The 22,444-nt window shown below is 38.3% G+C and overlaps 1 protein-coding gene across 2 annotated transcripts in view; it reads right to left on the bottom strand.

Annotated features, from left to right (window-relative positions):
• Positions 1-22,444, bottom strand: part of CLIP4 (CAP-Gly domain containing linker protein family member 4) — an 80,319-nt gene that overhangs the window by 20,321 nt on the left and 37,554 nt on the right. For both annotated transcript variants that reach the window (XM_007470875.1, XM_007470874.1), the window contains 6 exons: positions 18,329-18,469; positions 12,798-12,887; positions 11,907-12,050; positions 8,230-8,364; positions 5,025-5,148; positions 472-536 (listed from right to left, as the gene is read on the bottom strand). In XM_007470875.1, the coding sequence (XP_007470937.1) occupies positions 472-536; positions 5,025-5,148; positions 8,230-8,364; positions 11,907-12,050; positions 12,798-12,887; positions 18,329-18,469 (699 nt within the window). The remainder of the gene's footprint in view (positions 1-471; positions 537-5,024; positions 5,149-8,229; positions 8,365-11,906; positions 12,051-12,797; positions 12,888-18,328; positions 18,470-22,444) is intronic.

The raw sequence follows: 22,444 nt of genomic DNA, 5'->3' as shown, positions 1-22,444 counted from the left end.
ATATGTATATGTATAACTGATTCACTCTGTTATAAAGCAGAAACTAACACACCATTGTAAAGCAATTATACCCCAATAAAGATGTTAAAAAAAAAAGAAAAGAAAATTACCTGTCAATATCCCTGATTAACATACATGCAAAATTTTTCAATAAAATATTAGCAAGCTGCATTCAGCAACATGTTTAAAGGGTCATATACCAGATCAAGTGGGATTTATCCGAGGGGTGCAGGGATGATACAATATCCACAAATTAATCAACATGATACACCACATTAACAAAACAAAGGATAAAAATCATGTGATCATCTCAACAGATGCAGAAAAGCATTTCACAAAACTGAATATCCTGTTATAATAAAAAGTCTCAACAAAGTGAATATAGAGAGAATATACCTTAACATAATAAAGGCTATATATGATAAACCTAACAAAAAAAAAAAAAAAAAAAAAAAAACTGTGTAATCTTACCAGGATACGCATGATTCTGTTTATTTGAAGAAATTTCTGAAAGAGTATCCAGGGAATCTGTTACTCTGTGAATAAAACAAGTAATGCAAATCTCATTAGAAGTAGCTGGTCCTCAGATTTAAGACTGGTGCTTAACTGAGGTCTTCACACCAACGGTTATTTCTTATTTCACTCGTTCGACAAGCATTTACTAAGCATCTATCATGAGCCAGGGATGAACTTCAATCTAGCACCACAGACAGGCAATGTAAGCAGAGTAAGTACAGAGAAAGTCAACTTCAGGTGAATTCACTTCAAATAGGGGCCTGACTTTGCTTCTCTGGAGCTTTATTTTCAAAGATGAAACTAAAAAATGTGAAAATTTTATTTTATGTGAAATTTAACAAATGTTAGGTTATAACTGTAAAAACACCACATTTTTACATTGAAAAAACATCAGCTGAGTTTGTGTATATATGTGATTTTTCTGCTAAAACTGGCTAATACGATTCAACATGTTTTATTTTATACTTGACTCTAAGCACAAGCATAAAGGTCACGCTCCCGATAGGTCTGTTTCTTTGATACTCAAATCATTCTTTATTTTTAAAAAGCCAATCCTATAACAGTCTCCTTTTCTTCCAATTGTTTACTGACCTGAATCTGCAGTCTTCATTCTATCAATCACTTGCATCAGAACACTTTGTTACCATAAAGAAATCCTGCAACTCTTACAATATTTGCAGTTTCATCTTGCAATTCACATGCATCATTTTCACAAGATACATAACATACAGCAATCAATGAGAGACTAATGAAGGCAAAGAATATGACTTGATGAAGAGGACAGATACTTGAATTAAGCTGTGATGGAGAGTTGAGAACTTAATTCTAAAAGGGATCAGTTCATTAGAAATAAGTATGTAATGGTATGAACTGAGAATAAGAAAATTAATGCTATGCTGATAAAAACCACTTGAGCAAAAAAGAGAGAGAGAGAGAGAGAGAGATTAGATCCAGTCAGTGTCTTAGAATTTCTCTAAAGTAATATTGGTTGATATGTAAGTTAACAGAAGAAAAAGCATTAACCAGATGATACTTGGGTGATAGTAGAAAGCCATTCAAGCAGAGGAAAGTACCATGTGCATTCTGGGACAGGAGGCACATTTTTTAATGGAACCATTAAAATAAAAAATTTTAAAAAGGCCAGCTACAATCTGGGGAGGAGTACAATGCAAGGTGACATTGTGATTGGTCACTATGTGATTGACTGTTCTCTCAGGAGTCCCTAGTTTAAAATTCTTCCTTCTTGAAGATCAGTGTTATCTTTAAAAAGCTCCAAAGCTGGTTTAAATTAGAAACTCCTCAAAATCAGGCACCATGTCTGTTTTATTTACTTATAGAACGCCTAGCACAGCACAAAGTGCTAAAAGACACTTAATAGTATTTGATGATGATGAATGAGACAATCAGAAGATGACAGGAAGACAGCTGGATAGAGAGAGCAGTTCATTTAGAGAGAGAGCCCTGCTTCTTCTAAGATGAGGGGGCTGCTTTTAAATGAATCACCTTAAAGAAGACCAAACAGATGGCAAAAAAAAAGTAACAAATGTGTGTTCCATAAACAAAGCAAGAAAAAGAAGATAAAACCAGGAGAGAGAAAGAGGCTTCACAATATAACAGGGAAGAAAGCTGTTACAGCATAAAAAACACTGAACAAAATTTGATCAATATTTACTGTGCATACAACATGCCAGAATGTGTTCCTTGGGTAATCAAACATGAAACAGACAACCCCAGTCCTCATGACTAGGAGACAAATAAAACTTATGAGAGACTGTAGCAATGTGTTAATGAAGATTTGTTCAAAGTAATATGAGAACCCAGAAGACTGACTGGTGACTCAGTATGGATTTTATTCCCAAATCAATCATTTATAAGATATAGGTCCTAAAGAAAGTCACTGGGCCTCTTTTAACCATTATAGGGTAATGGTTAAGAGTACACATTCTGATACTAGACTACCTGAGCTCAAATCTCCACTTGGGAGCTGTGTACAACTGCACAACTCACTTAACCTCTCCGTGCCTTACCTTCCCCACCTGTGAAATAGGGATAACTGCAGTACCTGACACACAGGGTTGCTGCAGAGCAGTAAACAATACACACAGAGTACTTAAAACAGTGCCAGCACGTGTAAGTGCCACTAGCTACTACCTCTTTTTCTTCATTATAAAATGACTACCCAAAAAAAACCCCAGCAAACTGCCTAAAAGCAAGGGCTTAGGAAAAAAACAACAGCAAAATAACAAACCTGGGCTGAGTCCAGCTCCACCATTAACTACTGTGCGAGATCAAAATATCCCACCCAAAACATGCCACTCTGGTGCAAAGATTATTTTGAGCTAAAGACATTTGAGAATCAACAAATGCAGGAAGAGGCTTTCCCTGAACTCCCCTTATCTGCCTAAAACAGATCTTCCCAAAAAAGAACCGAATTGTCATAAATCCCCTTCCCGGGAGTTTCATCAAGCAGAGAAGACTGACTCTCATCACAGGAGAGGACATGAGGAGTTAACACCACACCCAGACAGACACTGTCACAGACTATCATATCCCCATCCATTTTCCTAAGGGCCCACTAATCTTTCCTAACATCATCTGCTCCCCAACAAGTGGCCGTTCTCCCCCTCCCTTTCCCCTACTGAGATGGTCTATAAACTCTCCAATCTCACCACTACTTTGGGCATTCACTGCTTTCTGCGATGCCCCCATGCATGTAACATTAACATTTAATAAGTGTGCATGATTTTTCTCCTGTTCATCTATCTGTTGTCAGTTTAATTCATAGACAGGACAAAGTTTTTCGTCCCCTACAGTAGCTATAGGACTTTAGCAAAGCCACTGTATCTCTTTCAACTTTTCTTCACCTGCAAAAATAGGAATAATATTACCTCATACCTCACTGGGCCTGGGGGAGATTTATGAAGTACATGGTACAGAGCCCACTGCTTACTAAATGCTCAATAACTATTTGTACAGATCCTCCTCAACTTACTACGGGGTTACGTCCCGATAAACCCATCTTAAGTTGAAAATGCATTTAATACACCTAATCTACTGAACATCATCACTTAGCCTCGCCTACCTTAAATGTGCTCAGAACACTTTCATGAGTCTACAGTTGGGCAAAGTCATCTAACACAAAGCCTATTTTACAATAAAGTGTTGAATGTCTCATGTAATTTATTGAATGCTGTACTTCAAGTGAAAAACAGAATGCTTGTATTGGTACAGAAGGGTCACAAATGTATTGGTTGTTCACCCTCGTGACCACGTGGCTGACTGGCAGTTGCTGCTGCCCTGCGCAGCATCTCGAGGGAATATTGTACTGCACATCGCTAGCTCAGGGAATGATCAAAATTAAAAATGTGAAATACAGTTTCTACTGAACTCTTATCACTTTTGCACCACCATAAAGTCAAAAAGTCATAAGCTGAACCACTGTAAGTCAGGGACCATCTGTAGTTATTCTTTTCCAGCTCACCTGACCAAATACTTATTAGGATCAAATGAAACAACATTTAATTGAAGGTATTTTGTAAACTGAAAAGCATTATACGTTAAGTGTTATAAAATCATAAACAATAAGAAAAGAATTATACTAAGTACATCATAGAAGAAGGAAAAGAATACAAAAATTACATGTAATTATTCAATAAGAAAAACAAAGTGAGAAAGAAAATGGATATAAAAACTGTTAAATCTGCCAGGAGGCAGTCACACAGTCTAGTTGGAAGGGAACAAGATGGGACTCCCAGGTTGAGATCACAAATCTATTCTCATGAATGTGACTATACCATACATGTTATTTCCTATTTAAAGATGAGTATCCCATTTCCCATCCACTGAAAAGCATACCAAGCCAACTTCTTTCAGCACATTAAGTCATTTCACACAATAGTACCTGGAATTTCATGAGGACTCACTTCTGCTCAGCTTTTTTTTAAAAAACCAGAGTGAGCTGGTACAAAAGTGTACTATCTTAAGAAGAAACACCGGGGAGGTATATTCTATATAAATCCTTGAAGCTTCACTTCCCCCAAAGATCTACTGCTTATCTATTTTTGAAAACTAAGGAAGTCAGAGGAAAAAGCCATTTTGGTTCCATTAGGTTTGTAGGAGAATGAATGGGGTGCCTGCTGGCAGGAAATTTAATGGAGTTAGGATGTGACTGAAGCAATCAGAGAGCATTTTTACTTTTGTTTGCATGACAGATTAAGCTTGCTGCTCTCACTGTTCAGAGCAGCAAACATCACTCCTAATAGCCTACACATACTCACAGGGTTTGCAAATGAGGAATAAAGGAGGTTTTTAAAATTGCAAATCCTCAGCAAAGCAAATTTAGCTTTCCATGAGCCTTCCCTCTGAAGAACGTGGTTGGTTAACCCCTTGAAAGAAGACATGGGCTACAGTCAGGGCATGTCTTTAATATAAAATTAGGGACTCTAACTATAACCCACTGCACATTACAAAAAGTTCTTGTGAATAGCGTAAATTTCATTGTTTCTCACCTTTGTACCCTGGATGGGGGAGCAAATATTCCATATCTCGGGGAACAACTAAAATACTGCACACCTCCAACTGAACCATCATTCTTGCCATGGGGTTTATCAAGCTCTATCCCGTACCAATATCCTAGAACAAGAACATGGGATTTTAAAAGCATCTGCACTTTATCCAAAATTGTTATGCTATTATACAAACCCAAAGTCTAGATGGTTTAACATTTTCACAAATGACCAAAATCCTCATGATCATTAAGCTTTCAAATGATAAAATTATAAAACAAAATTTGAAAATTTGAAAAATGAACTAGAAAAACATTTTACAAGCATAATTGCAGAGTTGTACCTTAGGGGAGAAAGATAAAATGTACAAACACAAATTTGGCAAGGATTAGCTATTATACCAGTAGCGTATGACCAAAATATATCTAAAAGCTGCAATAAGAAACTGTCCTTAACTTGGTAGTATGGTCTGTTTAACTTGAGAGCAGTGTAGCATGATACTGAGATGTATAAATCATAAAATGAATATGCAATCTTTTCATTTTACTCTTCCAGTATTAGAATACCACAAACAGTTCTGAAATAATTAAAGGGGGACAAAAATAATATGGAAAATATGACTAGACTTCATGGTGACTCTTCTTTTTCTTTCATTTTTTCCCTACCCAGGAAGGAAAAAAAAATCATTTTTAACCTAAATGAAAAGATTTAGGTTAAGTTAATAGGAGTAATTTTCTAAAAGGCTTTTAAGTGTTTAAAAGGACCCACTCTGAGGAGAGTAATAGGATTTCCTTTCCTAGAGAGCATAAAATTAAAATAGTGAGGTTGCTTTTAGTGTGGCAAATATTAGATAAATGGACATATACTCCTAGAGTAATGGCTCTGGATGAGGGTACCTCCAGTTCAGCTAAAAGTACCTGACAGTCCACTCATTTTTGTATTTAAAAGTAGAATACAATAGTAATTGTATGTGGTCTCTTAGAATCAGTATCAAATAAAAAAATATAGATATTGAGAACCTTATTACAAATGACAAAATACAAAAATGTTGTTCCCTTCAGATTAATAGTTCAAAGAGTCAATTATATAACCTCTAAAATGACAATCTAGAAGTTCTTAATTTTTTTCCTCTTACGTTCAAAAAGATGATACCTGAGTCCATTCCCGATATTGGAGTTTGCGTTGAAAAGACTAACGTAACGCGTGTAATTGTCTTTTATACTTAAACAGTCCTACCCTGCACAGGTACAGAGTGAGGTATACAAACCCACTGCGCAGCCATACTAATGCTCAGTCATCGCATTTCTGAGTGTCGCTAACTGGGTTACTCTGGTTGCCATTGTTATTTCTGAGTGCCACGGTTATAATTTTCCAAGTTTTACTTCCTTCTGCCTTTGATGCTTTCCTATATAATTTTTGCATTTTCTCATTTTAATACACCATATCACTGCTACATGTTTACCACATAACTCCTGAAAGTGTGTAGCACACAGCAGGAAGGCATTATGGCAAGTGTGAGCAACAGTGACTGCATACTGTCTGGATACTTTCTTTCAGAGGCGGCACTGCTAAACATGCTGAAGGGGCTAAACATGCCCTCTGTCAGGTCTAGATCTTATCACCTATAACAAGCCTAGATATTACCACCGTCCTATAGAACTGATTGATCTAAATTTTGATGCCACAAGAAATACACGCTACTTCTTTCTGAAAGAGCAGGAGGACCTCAGTGAAAAATTTCCAACTTTTATATTTGCTTATTACGTCTCAAATTTCTAAATGCTCTACACTAGGAGTTTAAAAATTAAAAGCCAACCTAAAACAGCTGCATCCAAACAAAACAAACCGTTCAAGCCTTGTTTAATAAAACCAGAGAAAGGAAACTCAGAAGACATGGTGATTGTGGAAAAATACCCTACCTTTGGGATTCCTAGGTTTTTATTTGAGAACCATATTGAGAACATTCTAACTAATCTCAATTACTAGCTGGTGCCCTAAGAGAGACATGAATTATAAAACATATAGCCCATCTCCAATCCATTAGTAGTTGGACTGCAATTATAAATGGTACTAATGAAACAAAAATGTGTTGGGAGACAATTCTCCATGTTTCTACATGCCTTATGGACAGAGGCACTGACCGTCTTTTCATGGATGTTTGTAGAGAAGATGGCCTTGGGGGATGGAGACAGAGTCTCCCTCGGCACAAAAGACAGCCATGCTTATTGTCTAGTACAAAGGTTCAGATTCCTTAAGCTTGGGGCTCCTCTCCTACAGCATAAACCACTGGGTGTACAGGTGTCACCTGGCCCTCCCTATCTCACCCTCTGGGAACTGGGGCTCAGGAAACAGAAGAAAATGCTGCCACTTTGGCTACCACTATTGCAGAGAGCACTGAGGTCCTCTATCGCTGACCCAGGAGCCTACCATCTTCTGCCAGCATGTATGAAACCATGGCAATCCAACTTGTTAACTTGCAAGTAGGGTAAAATCTCAGATCCTTCAGAGTTCTTGACAGAAGGCTACAAACTTTTTTTAAAAAAATCAATGCTCTAGGTAACCGTTTCCTAAAATGCTGCAACGCCACCATGTGTCAAAACAGCATATTGCTATTTAAAAATAACAAACATGGTTTTATTCAACTGGCTTCTGTTTGAAATTACAATCACTGAAAATATAAAAGAAAGATAATCTTTACTTTTGGAAACACAATGTTACGTCTAGATTGGAATGAATATATAAATACACAAACATGCATTTTTAAGATCCCAGAGTACGCAAACGTTTTTCATTTTCCTTTGAACCGCTTTGTTTGCTTTTCTCTCCAAGCCACTCTGTTAAAAGCTGTATGCAGTAAACTCATTATCCACTCATTTTCAAGATTATGCTTAGCACAAATCTAATCTTAAAATGTTTTCTCTGTTATTTAGCACACTTGGCAATCAGTGAGAGTAAAACTGGAGAGTAACAACTAATTTTAACTTTAGACAATTTAAAACACAAATGGCAAGAAAAATTCATTAGTAACAATCAACCTGAGTAAAAACAGTCTGCATTTGAATCAACGTTTTCCATTTTCTGTGCCATAGCTACCACCCATAAGAACTATTAATCAAGAATTCTCTATAAGTTTTATTTACATGCAAAATTTTAAACCTTTTGTTATCTAAAGAAATCAAGTTGAGCAAAGACTATACAGATGAGTTACCTGGAGCAAAGTTTGTTGTCCCAAAGAACTTAACGGTACCAATTCTCTGGCCTACCACCAACACTCTATCTCCAAGGCGGAGTTCTCCTTCACAGCGTGCATTATTTGCTACAGATGTTGCTGAGGAATTCAAACCTGTTTTGGGGTTGGTTGGGGAAGGGGATGGGGCAGGAAAAGAGAAAAAACAAAGGGAAACTCAAAAAGCACATAGGCCAAAAAACTGCTATTTATTCTAACCAGTCTAGTTAGTTGGAGATTTCAATATATGCTGCCTTTCCTTATACACAGCATCTAAGCTGTGTTTCTCACATGTGAGGTAAAGCTACTCAAAAGAAGTTTGAAGGGTTTCCTGAGACAATCATTGCCACAGGAACTTACACTTGATTCCTGGCAAAGTATCAACTTTATCTGACTTCCTGGAGGCACTCTCTACTAGAACAGAGGGCAGCACACCTGTTCTTACTGAAGGGCTACATAGTAAATATTTTAGGCTTTGCAAGCCATACTACTCTGCACATCTACTCAACTCTGCTGTCATAGCACAAGAGCAGACAGACAAAATGGGCACAACGTGTTCCAATACAACTTTATTCACAAAAATAGGTGGTAGGTTGGATTTGCCCCATGGGCTATAGTCCACCAATCCCTATTCTAGTAAAATGCTAGAATCATAGTAGTTCAGTGGGACTCAGTGTAAATGATACACACAGAAATGTAATTTAAAAGTGAAATTGCTATAAGATTCCAATTACCCCAAATTGATTTCCTTATTAGAAACAAAAGCACTCCCTGCCCAGACCTTGACTCAAACCTAAAGCCTGCAACTCCCGCTACTGAACATCAGAAGTCCTGGAGAAACACTGTCTTGAAAGCTGTTCAATTATAACAGAGAAGAGGTGGGCCCCTGAGGCTTCTCCCATCAGTGCATGAACAGATTTGAGTGGCGGTCATCTGAGAAGGCCTAGGGAACCCTGCATGAGGGTGTGGGATAGAGGGTAAGTCAGACTGTTAACAGGGGGAAACTAAAAACATGGTAACAAATGAACACAAACTCAGGGAGAAGGAAGGTCTGGATCAAGGGTACACTAAAAAGTCCTTGGCCCTCAAAATAGCTAACATTTCCCAAGCACTTCACGGTTTACAAAGCACTTTTCATGAGAATTATAATCATAGGTAAGAAACAAACTCAGGAATTAATGAAGACATGGTGTTCATAGGAGTCGGTGGCACACCTGACTTAAAACCCTGACCTTGTGACCAGAAACTCTCACGTCTGTCCCCACGCTGCCTGCAGACGATGGACCAAGGACAGAGAGGTCAACGTGGACTACAGAGGGGCTGAGCTCACAGACGTCCTCCCCAACCTCTCCCATCCCCCAATCCCTTCTCTCTGCTCCTCTTTCTTCGTAATCCTCTGTCCTTAGCTTCCCCAAAATGTCCACCCTCTGCAGTCCACATCTACCCCAAATGCAAACCGACAGAGAAAGTGGAATATCTACTCACTCTAGCAATACTTTCTTAAGGAAACATCTCTGGGGTTCAGAACTTTCTCTCACACATCTCCCTCCCCTTTTAAAAGGACCTCCTTCTCACTCTAATTGATAACTCTCTTCATCTCTACTATTATTTAGGTCCACAAACCCCTCAAATTTATAAAAAGAAAAAAAGGTTAAGTATGTAGGCACACTAGAACTATACCCTTATATAAAGGGTAAAAAAGATAATTCCATATCCACACATAAATTTTAAAACCAAGTCAATGTCAAAAGCCCAAATTCCAAATGAAGAGGGCCTTAAAATGTAAATAAAATGAGGACAAACGGGATTGCTACATCTGCATCTTTTCACCTCTGTTCCTCACAGCATTAAAGAGAAACTGGTTTCAAGGGAAGAGGAATCTATTCAGAAAATAAATATTCAAGCAAAGTTTCCAGGTTCTCCACTTTTAGGGCCTCAACTCTTAACTTTATTACATCAGTGTTACTACTGAGGGTTTGGGGTTTTTTCCCCCATACAATAAAGTATCTTAAACAGAAAAAGAAATCCTGTCATGAACATTTTCTACAATAAAATATTGGTTCAGTACAAGTATTTACGGTATTAGACAAAGAATCTAGTAATTACTATGAGGCTCATTAAAAATAAGTTATGGGCTTCCCTAGTGGCACAGTGGTTAAGAGTCCGTCTGCCAATGCAGGGGACAGGGGTTCGAGCCCCAGTCCGGGAGGATCCCACATGCGGCAGAGCAGCTAAGCCCGTGTGCCACAGCTACCGAGCCTGCGAGCCACAACTACTGAGCCCGTGCGCCACAACTACTGAAGCCCCCACGCCTAGAGCCCATGCTCCGCAACAAGAAGCCACCGCAATGAGAAGCCCACACACCACAATGAAGAGCAGCCCCTGCTCGCCGCAACTAGAGAAAGCCCATGCGCAGCAATGAAGACCCAACACAGCCAAAAATAAATAAATAAAACAATTTTTTTAAATAAATAAATAAAAAATAAGTGATGCCAAAGTGGCTTCATTTTCTTTCTATGCAGGTAAATAACTGAACTGCAGTAAATTCAATATATATGTTGATTTCAACAAGAAAACGTGTTTTATATATCCTTACACATAACTGAAGAAATGTGGACCGAATGGGATCATGCAGGCTTCACAGCAAGTTAAAAAGGTTATCACTGTCAACCTCTCCTACACAGTTTTAAACACTGACTTGGCTAAAAATAGAGAAAGCATGCTTTTTAAATAAGAAGATAACACAAAAGTGTGTGAAAAAGCTATACACAAGATGTAAAAAACAAAATTCAGAGGGATAAAAATTCAAACATTAAATTAAATGAAAATAAATGTAAAGTCCTATGTCAAGCCACAAGACGAAGAGACTTAGCATAAGGCTCTGTTTGAGCCAATGACATAGCGTGGTCACCAAAACTGCATGAGTAGCCTCGGACTGGACTTGTACCGAGAGGCAGTGGTTCAGCTCTCTACCAGCAGGCTGGAAAGGGTCTGGGGACCCTACAGCATGAAGAAGAGCTGAAGGTACTTGAGACAGAGGCGGACTCTGGTAGCAGCCAAGCATCAGACAGACCTGCGGGTGAAGCCCAGGCGTGCACTCGGAAACTGCCACGGTGCACCAATGCCTAACCTCCCTAAGCCTCGGTTTCCTCATTCATAAATTGAAGATGATCATAGTAGTACCTACTCCATAGGTTTATTTTGAGAATTAAATGAAATAAGGTATGTAAAATTCCTTTAATAGTACCTGAAATAGTAAATAACATGTATTGACATGTTAGTTTTTATTATTAGGTTTAGATTAGAAAAGAGATAAGTAAAGAAAGAGACCAGACCGTATAGTTTCCAAGTATCTGAAGATCTACCATAAAGTTCTACTGTGAACCTTACAGGGGCTATAGAGCCCATAGATACATGAGGAAGAGAAGAAGTCAATGCAGACAAGGAACAATGGTAGGAGCACGAGGGAAAGGCAGAGATCCAGAGTATGCTGACGAAGGGGAGGGAGGTGGGGGGCTGGGCGGAGACAGGGAAGGGACAAGGAGTTCAACCTGACCGAAGTAAAGGGTTCCTTTGCTCTCTTAAAAAGAGCAAATCTACTTACAAACAAACCAAGATAAAAAACACCAAGAAAGCCTGGTTGAAAAAGCCATAGATACCGGCACTGGCTCTAGATGAGGCAGAAGGGCTTTTGCTCTTTGTCTTCTTGTTGTTGCCACTTGCGTTCAGTGTCTTGGAGTGACTCTGCTTGTGCTCCAGAGAAGATGTAGAGGAGGAGCTGCTGACGGATGCGAGCAGGGTAACTAAAAGGGTACAGGAAAAGAACACATCAGAGGGTGGGAAACAAGAAGTGAACCAATGAGATGCTTCTCCAGGTAAATCCTCTGAAACTCTCCACTTAGCTTCCTCAGTTGTGGATTAACTAGTGTTGAATTAAATGCCTGATTTCATCAAAATATACTGTAGTTCATACATACAAGATTTTATAGCCCAAGCAGTTTTAAGGATCCAAAGGATCCACACTACATGATGGCAATCTCATACAGGAGAGCGCCGTCATGTCACTAACTTAGACCAACTACCTATCCTAACCACCACTGTCTCTCACCTCTCACTTAAGATGAGTTAGTAGAATCACATCTTATTTATATAAAAAACATACTAATGTGTTTTTAAGGTAACAAAAGCTTAATATTAAAATGTTCTGAGTTAACCAGAAGGCAAGCAGGAATACTTTTGAATTTTCTATTTGTGCTCTATTCACCCAATGATTTGACAGCAAAAGGCAACTTTAAATGCTTTTATCAAGACATCTACACTATGGAATTTCCTTTCATTCTCTTAATCTAGTCCAGTAATTCTCTAAGTGTACATAAGAATCACAACACAGGATTTTATACAAAAAAAATATGTGTGTGTGTGTTTTTTACTGTAATGATTCTTCCCTTAAAAACTTTAAACTTTAGCCTCATATAAGCTATATCACTATACTATTTTAAAGTTCAATCAGTAAATTAAATTTTGAAAATAGAACTTATAAATTATATTACCATCTTTCTCTGCTCCAGTTTTCAATTCTTCACCAGGAGGCAATGAAAGTGTTGATTGTGAAGCACTATTTTTTTTTGATGGCATTAATCCTAGAACACAAACAAAACACTTTCAGCAAGAAAGAATTTTCTTTAACGTTAAACAAAAATATGTATTTGCTTTTTTTTCTAAATTTTATTTATTTATTTGGGCTGCACTGGGTCTTTGTTGCTGCGCGCAGGCTTTCTCTAGTTGTGGCGAGCGGGAGCTACACTTCGATGCAGCGCGTGGGCTTCTCATGTGCAGGCTTTCTCTAGTTGTGGCGAGCGGGAGCTACACTTCGATGCAGCGCGTGGGCTTCTCATGTTGCGGAGCATGGGTTCTATGCGCACCGGCTTCAGTAGTTATGGTTTACACGAGCTCAGCAGTTGTGGCGCACGGCCTTAGTTGCTCCGCGGCATGGGGGATCTTCCCAGACCAGGGCTCGAACCCGTGTCCCCTGCATTGGCAGGCGGATTCTTAACCACTGCGCCACCACGGAAGCCCTGTATTTGCTTTTTAAAGTACAGACATCCCTCATTATCTAAATCTTATCCTCTTCTGAGAACACGCTGGGATGATAAATTCACAGACGGCAGGGGCCAATGTTTCATTATTTAAAGGGGAAAGAAAAGAATGTATTCCTAAGCCCATCTGAAAACCCCGATCACCTTCCCCAAATAGCACTAAAGTATCTTTTCCACCTATTTAAAAATCCACTAAGGAATTCTAAATAATATAAAGAATTTAAAACACAGCTATCTAACTGTCTGATACTTAATGCACTCCTTAGTGTGTCTGTACAATGCTAGCATGTAAAGCAAACCTGATACAGCTATGATGGCTGCACACTTACTAAGACCTGCAAACAACTCATGATTTCACTGGTGTGTGCAGGCAAATTCATTGTAGCAGACTGTCTATTTAGATAGTAAAATTGCGGTAAAAATTTCTGCAAATCATTATAGCAATTATTCATTTAAGTCAGAGTCAGATAGTAAGAAACCCTGTACTCTCTGAATGACTACCCGACTCTCACTACACCCAACTCCCCCAAAAAACTGATTTTAAAAGAGAGTTCATGAATAATACTCTACTTAATATTAAGACTTCTGTTTCAATTCTACAGAAGCAAACTATTTAAATAAGAAACCTAATGGACTACACCCAGTTTCGAATTCCACCAAGCATCCATTCCAATTCTACTCACTTACAAAGCGTTCTGGGTGAAGAAATGAGCTTGGCACTCTGAGCGTCGCAAACAAAACAAGCCATGGTCCCAGCCCTAAAGGAAGACCTTTTCAATTTGGTGTGGCAGAAAGACATGAATAACCACAATGTGAGGACATGTTTGATATAAGCCCTAGCATAGAAGGAGGAGACAATAATCATGGTTATAAAGATAAATTAATGCCTCATCAAGAAGATCCCATTCCAATATGGGTCTTGAGAGATACGTCAGATTTCTTCCAGTGAATACTGGAGGTATGATCAGAAAGAACTGAAGGTTGCCATTACGGATGGATAAAAAGAAAAAAAAAAACCTTAAAGAAAGAAAGGGTCAGAGAAGGATGAGTAGCTTGGCTGGAATAAAATGGATTTTGGGGGGACACAGGAGAAGTAACCTGGATAGATGGGCCACAGCAAAACCTTAGAGGGTAACGGTGCCGGCAAAGGAACCGGAGCTCTTCAGTAAGGAATGAGCCTCTGATGGGCTTTGGAAAGGAGGACTGGCATGAACAGTCACAGGTGAATAACATTACCCCGACAGCAAAGTTTAGAAGGAACCAGAGGAGGAGAGACTGGAAGCAGAGGCCAGGAGTGAGGGCCAGAACCACAACAGCAGAAACTGGGCTGGGGGGTGGGGGAGAGAGACTTTGTGAAGTCAACCCACAGAGTAATTTCTTACTTTCAGTTATATTTTTCAGTCCTAAAGTATCCGTTTGAGTCTTTCCTTTTATTTGAAAATTTTGAGATAACTGGAAATTCATATGCAGTTGTAAAAAACAGTATCGGGAGATCTCTTGTACACTTTACCCAGTTTCCCCCAAAGGTGACCGTTTTACAAAACTACAGGATAAAAGCACAACCAGGATACTGACATTGCTACAATCCACTAATCTTAGATTACCTCAGTTTTACTTGTACTCGTGTGTGTGTGCGTGTGTACATGAATTATTTGGTTCTTTTTTTATACCTTCATGTCTCTGCTGAAATTTTCCATGTCTCAAGAGGGTTCACCCTTAATTCTTAGAGGGTTATAATATATTCTTTAAAACCTTTATCTGATAAATGTCTCTATAATCTCAGGGTTGGCATCTTTTGATCGTCTTTTTCCTTGAGAGTTGGTGAGATTTTCCTGGTTTTTCATATTTTGAGCAATTTTGGACTGTATCCTATACAGTATGAACATTATTTTATAGGACTTTGGGTCTTGTTTAAATTCTATGGAGAGTGCTGATTGTTTTGTTCTGTTCTGTTTTAGCAGGCATTCGACAGTTAGCAGGCGGTTAGTTTCAGGCTGGCAGTTCCTACCCATCTTCTGTGACTGTGGCTCCAATGTCAGTTCAGTCACCAAAGCCTATTTGGGATCTGTCTCATGTGCTGTGCCACACAGTAGTCAGTCTAAGACCTGGGCAGTGGTCTGCGTGGTCAGACGCAGGCACACACAACCTGGCAGTAAGCCCACCATTCTGAGGTCACTTTCTTGAGCTCCTTCCTCACCACGGTCTCCTTGACACTTTCCTGTTCCCAGAGGCACCCCTTCCTGATACTCTGGGTAGAATGCCTAGGCTTTAATTTCCATGCTCTGTTATATAACCTTTTTGTCTGTTTGTTTGTTTTATTTTTTATTTTTGGCTGCGTTGGGTCTTGTTGCTGCACGTGGGCTTTCTCTAGTTGCGGCGAGTTGGGGCTACTCTTCGTTGTGGTGTGCAGGCTTCTCACTGTGGTGGCTTCTCTTGTTGTGGAGCATGGGCTCTAGGCACACGGGCTTCAGTAGTTGTGGCATGCGGGCTCAGCAGTTATGGCTTAGTTGCTTAGTTGCTCCGTGGCATGTGGGATCTTCCCCAACCAGGGCTCAAACCCGTGTCTCCTGCATCGGCAGGCAGATTCTTAACCACTGCGCCACCAGGGAAGCCCCTGTCATATAACCTTTTGAGATTGACTCTGCCTATGGGGCCAAGCAGTAAGAAAAAAGAAGAAAAACTAATGAGGATTCCATCCCTGTTCTTGGGACCACAGTTTCTCTGGCCAGAAACAAGGGTTCCCCTCCCTTGGGGTTTTAGGTGCGTGGTCATCCCCTGCTGCTATTACAACATGCAGGACTGCCTAGGGACTGCGGTGGGAAAGAACCAAAGACGTAACAAAGAGCAATCAAAAAAGAAAACAGGGACTTCCTCCACTTTCTGTCTAGCAGGAGACCCCTTTCCTGCTCCTCAGACCACAAATAGAGGGCTTCTCTTTGAGCTTTCTTTCCATATCTGCTGTGTACTTCTGGGTTTCAAGTTCAAAGGATACCATTTACAAGAGCATCAAAAAGTATAAAGTACCTAGGAACAGACCTAACAAAACAAGTACAAAACATCTGTAGAGAAAATCATAAAATTTTATTGAGATATTTTTAAAGGACCCAATTAAATAAAGCAATATCCCAAGCTTACAATTACAAGACTGAATATTGTAAAGATGTCAGTTCTCAAATTGATTTAAGGTTTAAATGTAACACCAACTAAAACTTCAACGGATATTTTTATTTTTTATTCTTTGACACTAAAAATAACATTAACATAATTTGTTAATTTATCTGTCTAGAAGTTAACTTTCTATTAAGGAGCAAAAATAACTTTAATTTTGTGACAAGCACTTTGTTTGAGATATAATTCATTTGTACTTGCAAAATAATATTTTCTTGCCCTGGAGATATATTTATCGCCTTATTTATTTACTTTTCCTTTTTATTTTTCTAATTGAAGTGTACTTGACATAAATATTATATTAGCTTCAGGTGTACAACGTAGTGATTCGACATTTATATACATTATGAATTGATCATCACAATAAGTCTAGTTACCTCTGTCACTACAAAGTTATTACAACATTACCGACCATGTTCCCTATGCTGCAGGTTCCATCCCCGTGACTTATCTCTTAACTACAAGTTTGTGCCTCTTAATCCCCTTCACCTATTTCGCCCAGCCCCCCATCCCTCTCTCAACAGATTTTTTTTATAGAAACTTAACAACTTATTCTAAAATTTATAAGGAAGTTTGATGTATAAGGGCCAAACAGGCAGGACCCTGTTCAAGAAAAAGATAGGAGGCTTTCCTCTAGATATCAAGATTTATTTTTTAAAAAAACTATAGGGCTTCCCTGGTGGCGCAGTGGTTGAGAGTCCGCCTGCCGATGTGGGGGACACAGGTTCGTGCCCCGGTCCGGGAAGATCCCACATGCCACGGAGCGGCTGGGCCCGTGAGCCATGGCCACTGAGCCTGCGCGTCCGGAGCCTGTGCTCCGCAACGGGAGAGGCCACAACAGTGAGAGGCCCGCATACCGCAAAAAAAATAAAAAGAAAAGAAAAAAAAAACTATAGTAATTATGAAGTGCAGTACTAACACAGGGATATTCAAATAGGCCAGTGGAACAGAGCAGAAAGGCCAACCAAATTTGTAGACAAAATCCTTTAGTCGTGGTAGAGTGCCTTTCTGCTTCAGTTATTGATGAATTAGCAAGTATTTATTAAGCACCTATTCTGTGCTATGTGCTACAGTGAATACGAAAGTACAAAATGCTCTCACAGTCCATTTAAAGTTGAAGATTTTTCTAACAGAATCAAAGATCTGCCCAAATAAAGCAACCAGAGGACAAAACCCAAGATAACAAACAGCAACAGGCTGGTATGGATTAGAGTGTACACGAAATTAGAGAATGAAGAGATCGAAGTGAGCTGGGTCATCAGGGAGGTTTCCATGGAGAAACAGGATGTGAGTAAGGAGGTAAAGAATGACTCAAACCTCAGGCAGAAGTCAAATATTGCCCAGAGAGATGGGAAAGTATGACGGGAAGAGTGAGGACCACGTACACAAAAGACAGTGAGACGTGACAAACCACAGCTCAACTGCGAAGCAGTGAGAGACTCCATCAGAGAAAGGTCTCTGATGGCTAGTTTCAAGAGTTGAGACTTTTTCTGATAAAAAAAGTCACTAAAATTCTTGAATAGGTGAGAAACATAAAGCTAGTTGTGCTGCATAAATAGTTATCAGAGGTATGAAGTCTAGCTTTGAGGTTAGATTGGGGGTGATAAAAGTATGGAAATAGAAGGGAAAAAAAGGAAGGAACAAATCTGAAAATCGCTTGTCAGGGATTAAAATCATAAACCAAGAACTTTGCAGGTTTTATTAAATTCAGGTTTCACAGGCAGCTAACCAAAAAGTGTGAAGCAATTTAAATACAAGGCATTTCACAGATAAAAGTAAAACACGAACAAGATATCAAACTTTCTGGTTTGACCTACCAGTATTTACTTTTGACGTTACATGAGCTACATCGATTTTCTGGGACCTGATGAGAGGTACAGCTTTTGTAGAAGGAGTGTGTGCTGTATTCTTCCTTCGATCTTTTGCTTTACTTATCTTTGAAAGGGGTGCAAAAATACCTAAGAGAGAACGCAGAATTTTAGTGTTAAGCAATTAAAAGCACTTCAAATAAAAGGACAAGTACAGCCATTCAGCAATATAAATCTTTAAGTTCTTTTTTAGTGTCTACTAGGTGCCCTGTAGTGAGAGACAGAGAAAAAGTACATCTCACTCAGTACTTGCCCTCAGGGAGTTTACAATCTAGTTGTCAAGACTAACAACATACACAATAATTCAAGAAGCACATAACATAACGAGGTACTAAGTGAAACTCAGGGAAAAGAGAATTATAATTATTTCTAAGTACTGGCAAATAACAGTGCACTATATAGTACAAAAACTATTCCTCGTGTCCCTTTATCTACAGCTCCTTAGAACATATTTTTTCCCATATTATAGCTTTTTATGTTCATGTTTTATCTATCTTCCAGACTTTAGAAGACAAAATCCAATACTCATCTCTGCATTCCCCCAATGTACCTAACTATAGTGCCTTACACATAGTAGGGATATAAAAAATCTTTTTGAGTATAAAACATAATTTCCCAAGAGGCTTAGCCCTCAGTTTCTGACAACTGACAACAGAAACAATACAGTGTGTGTTGTGTGGGAAGGTATGTGGGGACAGGGGGAGGGGGCTGCCTGTTTGCTGCAGCTAGGAGTATAAAATTCCATTAAAAAAGAAATTTATCCAGGCATAAAATTACAGTATATATAAATATGCACAGACATTAGAAATAGTGAATATGGACTATAAATACCAAGATTATTTGGCTAAGACATTTAAGAAGAAAAAATAAAGACATAATATGTACATTATACACTACCATTCAGTGTTTATGCCTAATCTAACAAAGACACATTATGACTAAAATGTAATACATTAAAACAACTTGTTTTAAAATAGGTTTGATGAAATGCTCAAGATTACAAAAAGTGAGTTCTTTGTTTATAGCTAACAAGTGCAAACTACACTACTTTTCTGCTAATCTCGAAATTCTTTCCTCCATCAGATTGTACAATCCTTCCTCCTGATTTTCCTAGCTCTTTTGACTTCTCCACAATGTTTTCTCTCTTCTGTCTCCCGCCTATCAGATTTGCTTTCTATTTTTTTCTCTAAATTATTTTCCTTGCCAAATACACACACATGCACACACACACACGCACTCAAGCTTGATGATGATCACATCCAGTGTTGCCAAGGGTTTGAAGAAATAAATTATTTTATACTGTGGGATGTAGATTTGTAAAATCTTACTTGAAGATAAAAATTCTGACCTAATTTACTTTATGGCACTAATTATAAGGAAATACTTATACTTAAGATGTGTGAACAAGGTTACAAACACGTTTGCATATTTTAAGGAGAAGATAGACTTCAAGAGCCAAAGCAATTTCTAGTTTACTATTATAACCCAATCATACTTTTGGAAATTAATTTACGAGAAAATAATCCAAATAGGAGGAAAAGACTGCATACCTGAGTATATCATCACTGCAATACTATAAGTAGGAGAAAACAATTATTTAGCAATAGAATAAATGAATCCACTATGTTTATGAACTATGACATCACTGTTAATAAGTAAAACAATAAAGATTATGTAGAAATATAGAAATATATGAAAAGTAAATCAAGAGAACAAAAATTGAGTTGTATGTTTGATTACATTATGATTATATCTGTGAAAAGTTGTATGTGTGGATATAGGAAGGACTGTAAAAAATAGAAAACCAAAACATATTTGAGTGCAGACCATAAATTATTTTTCAAATCTGTGTCATTAATGTCACAATAATATCGTTCAATGAATGAACTACATAGCTCTTTCTCCTTGTTTTTTTTTTTTTTTAATTAACTAAATCATTTGGGAAAACTAAAACTACATTTAAAGCAATGACTGACTGGATATAATCAAAGCCCAAAGTGTGCACTGTGTATGGGTTAACCTTCCTGTTCAGAATCTCATGCTACTCAAAGTACTGATGGGACTCTCCTCAGATCTTGACATACAACGATAAGGCTTAACTAAAAATAAACACATAAGGAAGAATTATTTTTAAACAGAAGAGTAATGAATTTCTGGATAAACATGATCCATTTTGTTAAACCACAATTCCTCCCAAAACTCCACTAAAATTTTAGTAAGAAATAAAAATGGTATAAACGCTAAAGAAAAAACAAAATGATAAAAAAAAGAGAAAACAAGCTAAAGCTTCCAAAGAAGCTTCCAAAAACAGGGAAAAGGAAAAAAACAGAAGAAAGGATGACTCTGAAACTTCTAAATAGCAGCAGTGGAAGCTCAAGATGATAGCTGGCAAACTATGGCCTGAGAGCCACATCCTCCCGCCGCCTATTTTTGTACCATTTTGTTGGAACGCAGCCACACCCATTTGTTTACATAAAGCAGTAAGCAGTCTATGACTGCTTATTCACTACAACAGGAGAGCTGAATAGCTGCAACAAGGGACCGTATGGCCCATAAAACCAAAATATTTACTACCTGGCCCTTTACAGAAAAAGTTTGCCAAATTGCGTTAGACAACAGAGTATCACCTTCAAAATACTGAAAAAATATGAATTTCAACCTAACACTCCTTATCCCACTAAACTATCATATGAAGTGTAAGGGTAGAAAAAAACATATTTCTGGAATGTAAAGTCTCAAAAAATTCACTCCCCATGAGTCCTCTGTCAAAAAGCTACTGAAGGATGTGCTCCACCAAAACAAATAAGTAAACCAAGAAAAAAAAATGACTTAGTACGAACACCACATCTTTCTCTTCATAGTATGAAGTCAACAGATGTCTAAAATTGGAAAGATTCATATATTATTTAAAATATGAATATGAACATCAGAAGATACATCTAAAGAAGTCAAAAAAGTTCTTGCCTCTAAAGAACAGGTCTCAGAGTAAGGAAGGGCAAGCCAGGAGAGGGTTTAGCTGTTGCTTTAATAAACCTTATAATACAACTTAACTTATTAAACTAGGGATATGTGTTCACTTTGGTGATTATTAAAAGACATAAAGATAGTATTACCAAATATTAAAAATTATAAAAAAATTTTCATAACTGCCAAATCTTAGAAGCAACCAAGATATCCTTTAGTAGGTGAATGGAGAAATGATGGAGGACTGTGATACCTCCAGACAATGGAGTATGATTCAGTGCTAAAAAGACATGAGCTATCAAGCCATGAAAAGACATGGAAGAAACTTAAATGCAAATTATTAAGTGAAAGAAGGCATTATTAAAAGGCTATATACTGTATGATTCCAGCTATCTGACATTCTGGAAAAGGCAAAACTATGGAGACAGTAAAATGGTCAATGGTTGCCAGGGGCTGAGGTGGGAAGGGATGAACAGGTGGAGCACAGAGGATTTTCAGGGCAGTGAAAACACTCTATAATATGGCAATGATGGATACATGCCCTCATACACTTGTCCAAACCCACAGAATATACAACACAAAGAGCGACCCCTAAGGCAAACTATGGACTCTGAGTGATTATGATGTGTCCATGTAGGTGCATCCACTGTAAGAAATGTACCCTCTGGTGAAAGCATGTTGATAAAAGGGGAAACTGTGCATGTGTGGGTAGGAGGTACACAGGAAATCTCTGTACCTTCCTCTCAATTTTGCTATGAACCAAAAGCTGCTTTTAAAAAGATCTTTAAAAACTTATTATAAAATTTTTACAATCAAAACAATCTAACATGTGCTAGAATTAATAGATCAATGGGACAAAACAATCCCAAAATAGACTACAGCATTTATAAGAACTTAATTTCTATTAAAGGAAGTACAACAAGCCAAAGGGAAAATGACAGATTTAGAGAGAGGAAAAAAAACCAAGAAACTGTTGCTGAAAAGAGACAAATGCTTTGGCTTCTGCTTAGTCAGGGGGTTCTCTGCCTCTCCTGCTCCGCACACCTCAAGTACTGACAATTTAGCAAAGACCTGGCTCAGACTACTGAGCTGGCTCAGCAG

The sequence above is a fragment of the Lipotes vexillifer genome, unplaced genomic scaffold, assembly GCF_000442215.2.
Source record: "Lipotes vexillifer unplaced genomic scaffold, Lipotes_vexillifer_v1.1 scaffold717, whole genome shotgun sequence".
Lineage (NCBI taxonomy): Eukaryota > Metazoa > Chordata > Mammalia > Artiodactyla > Lipotidae > Lipotes > Lipotes vexillifer.
The sequence above is the reverse complement of the archived record's forward strand: the minus strand, read 5'-3'. Positions and strand labels throughout refer to the sequence as shown.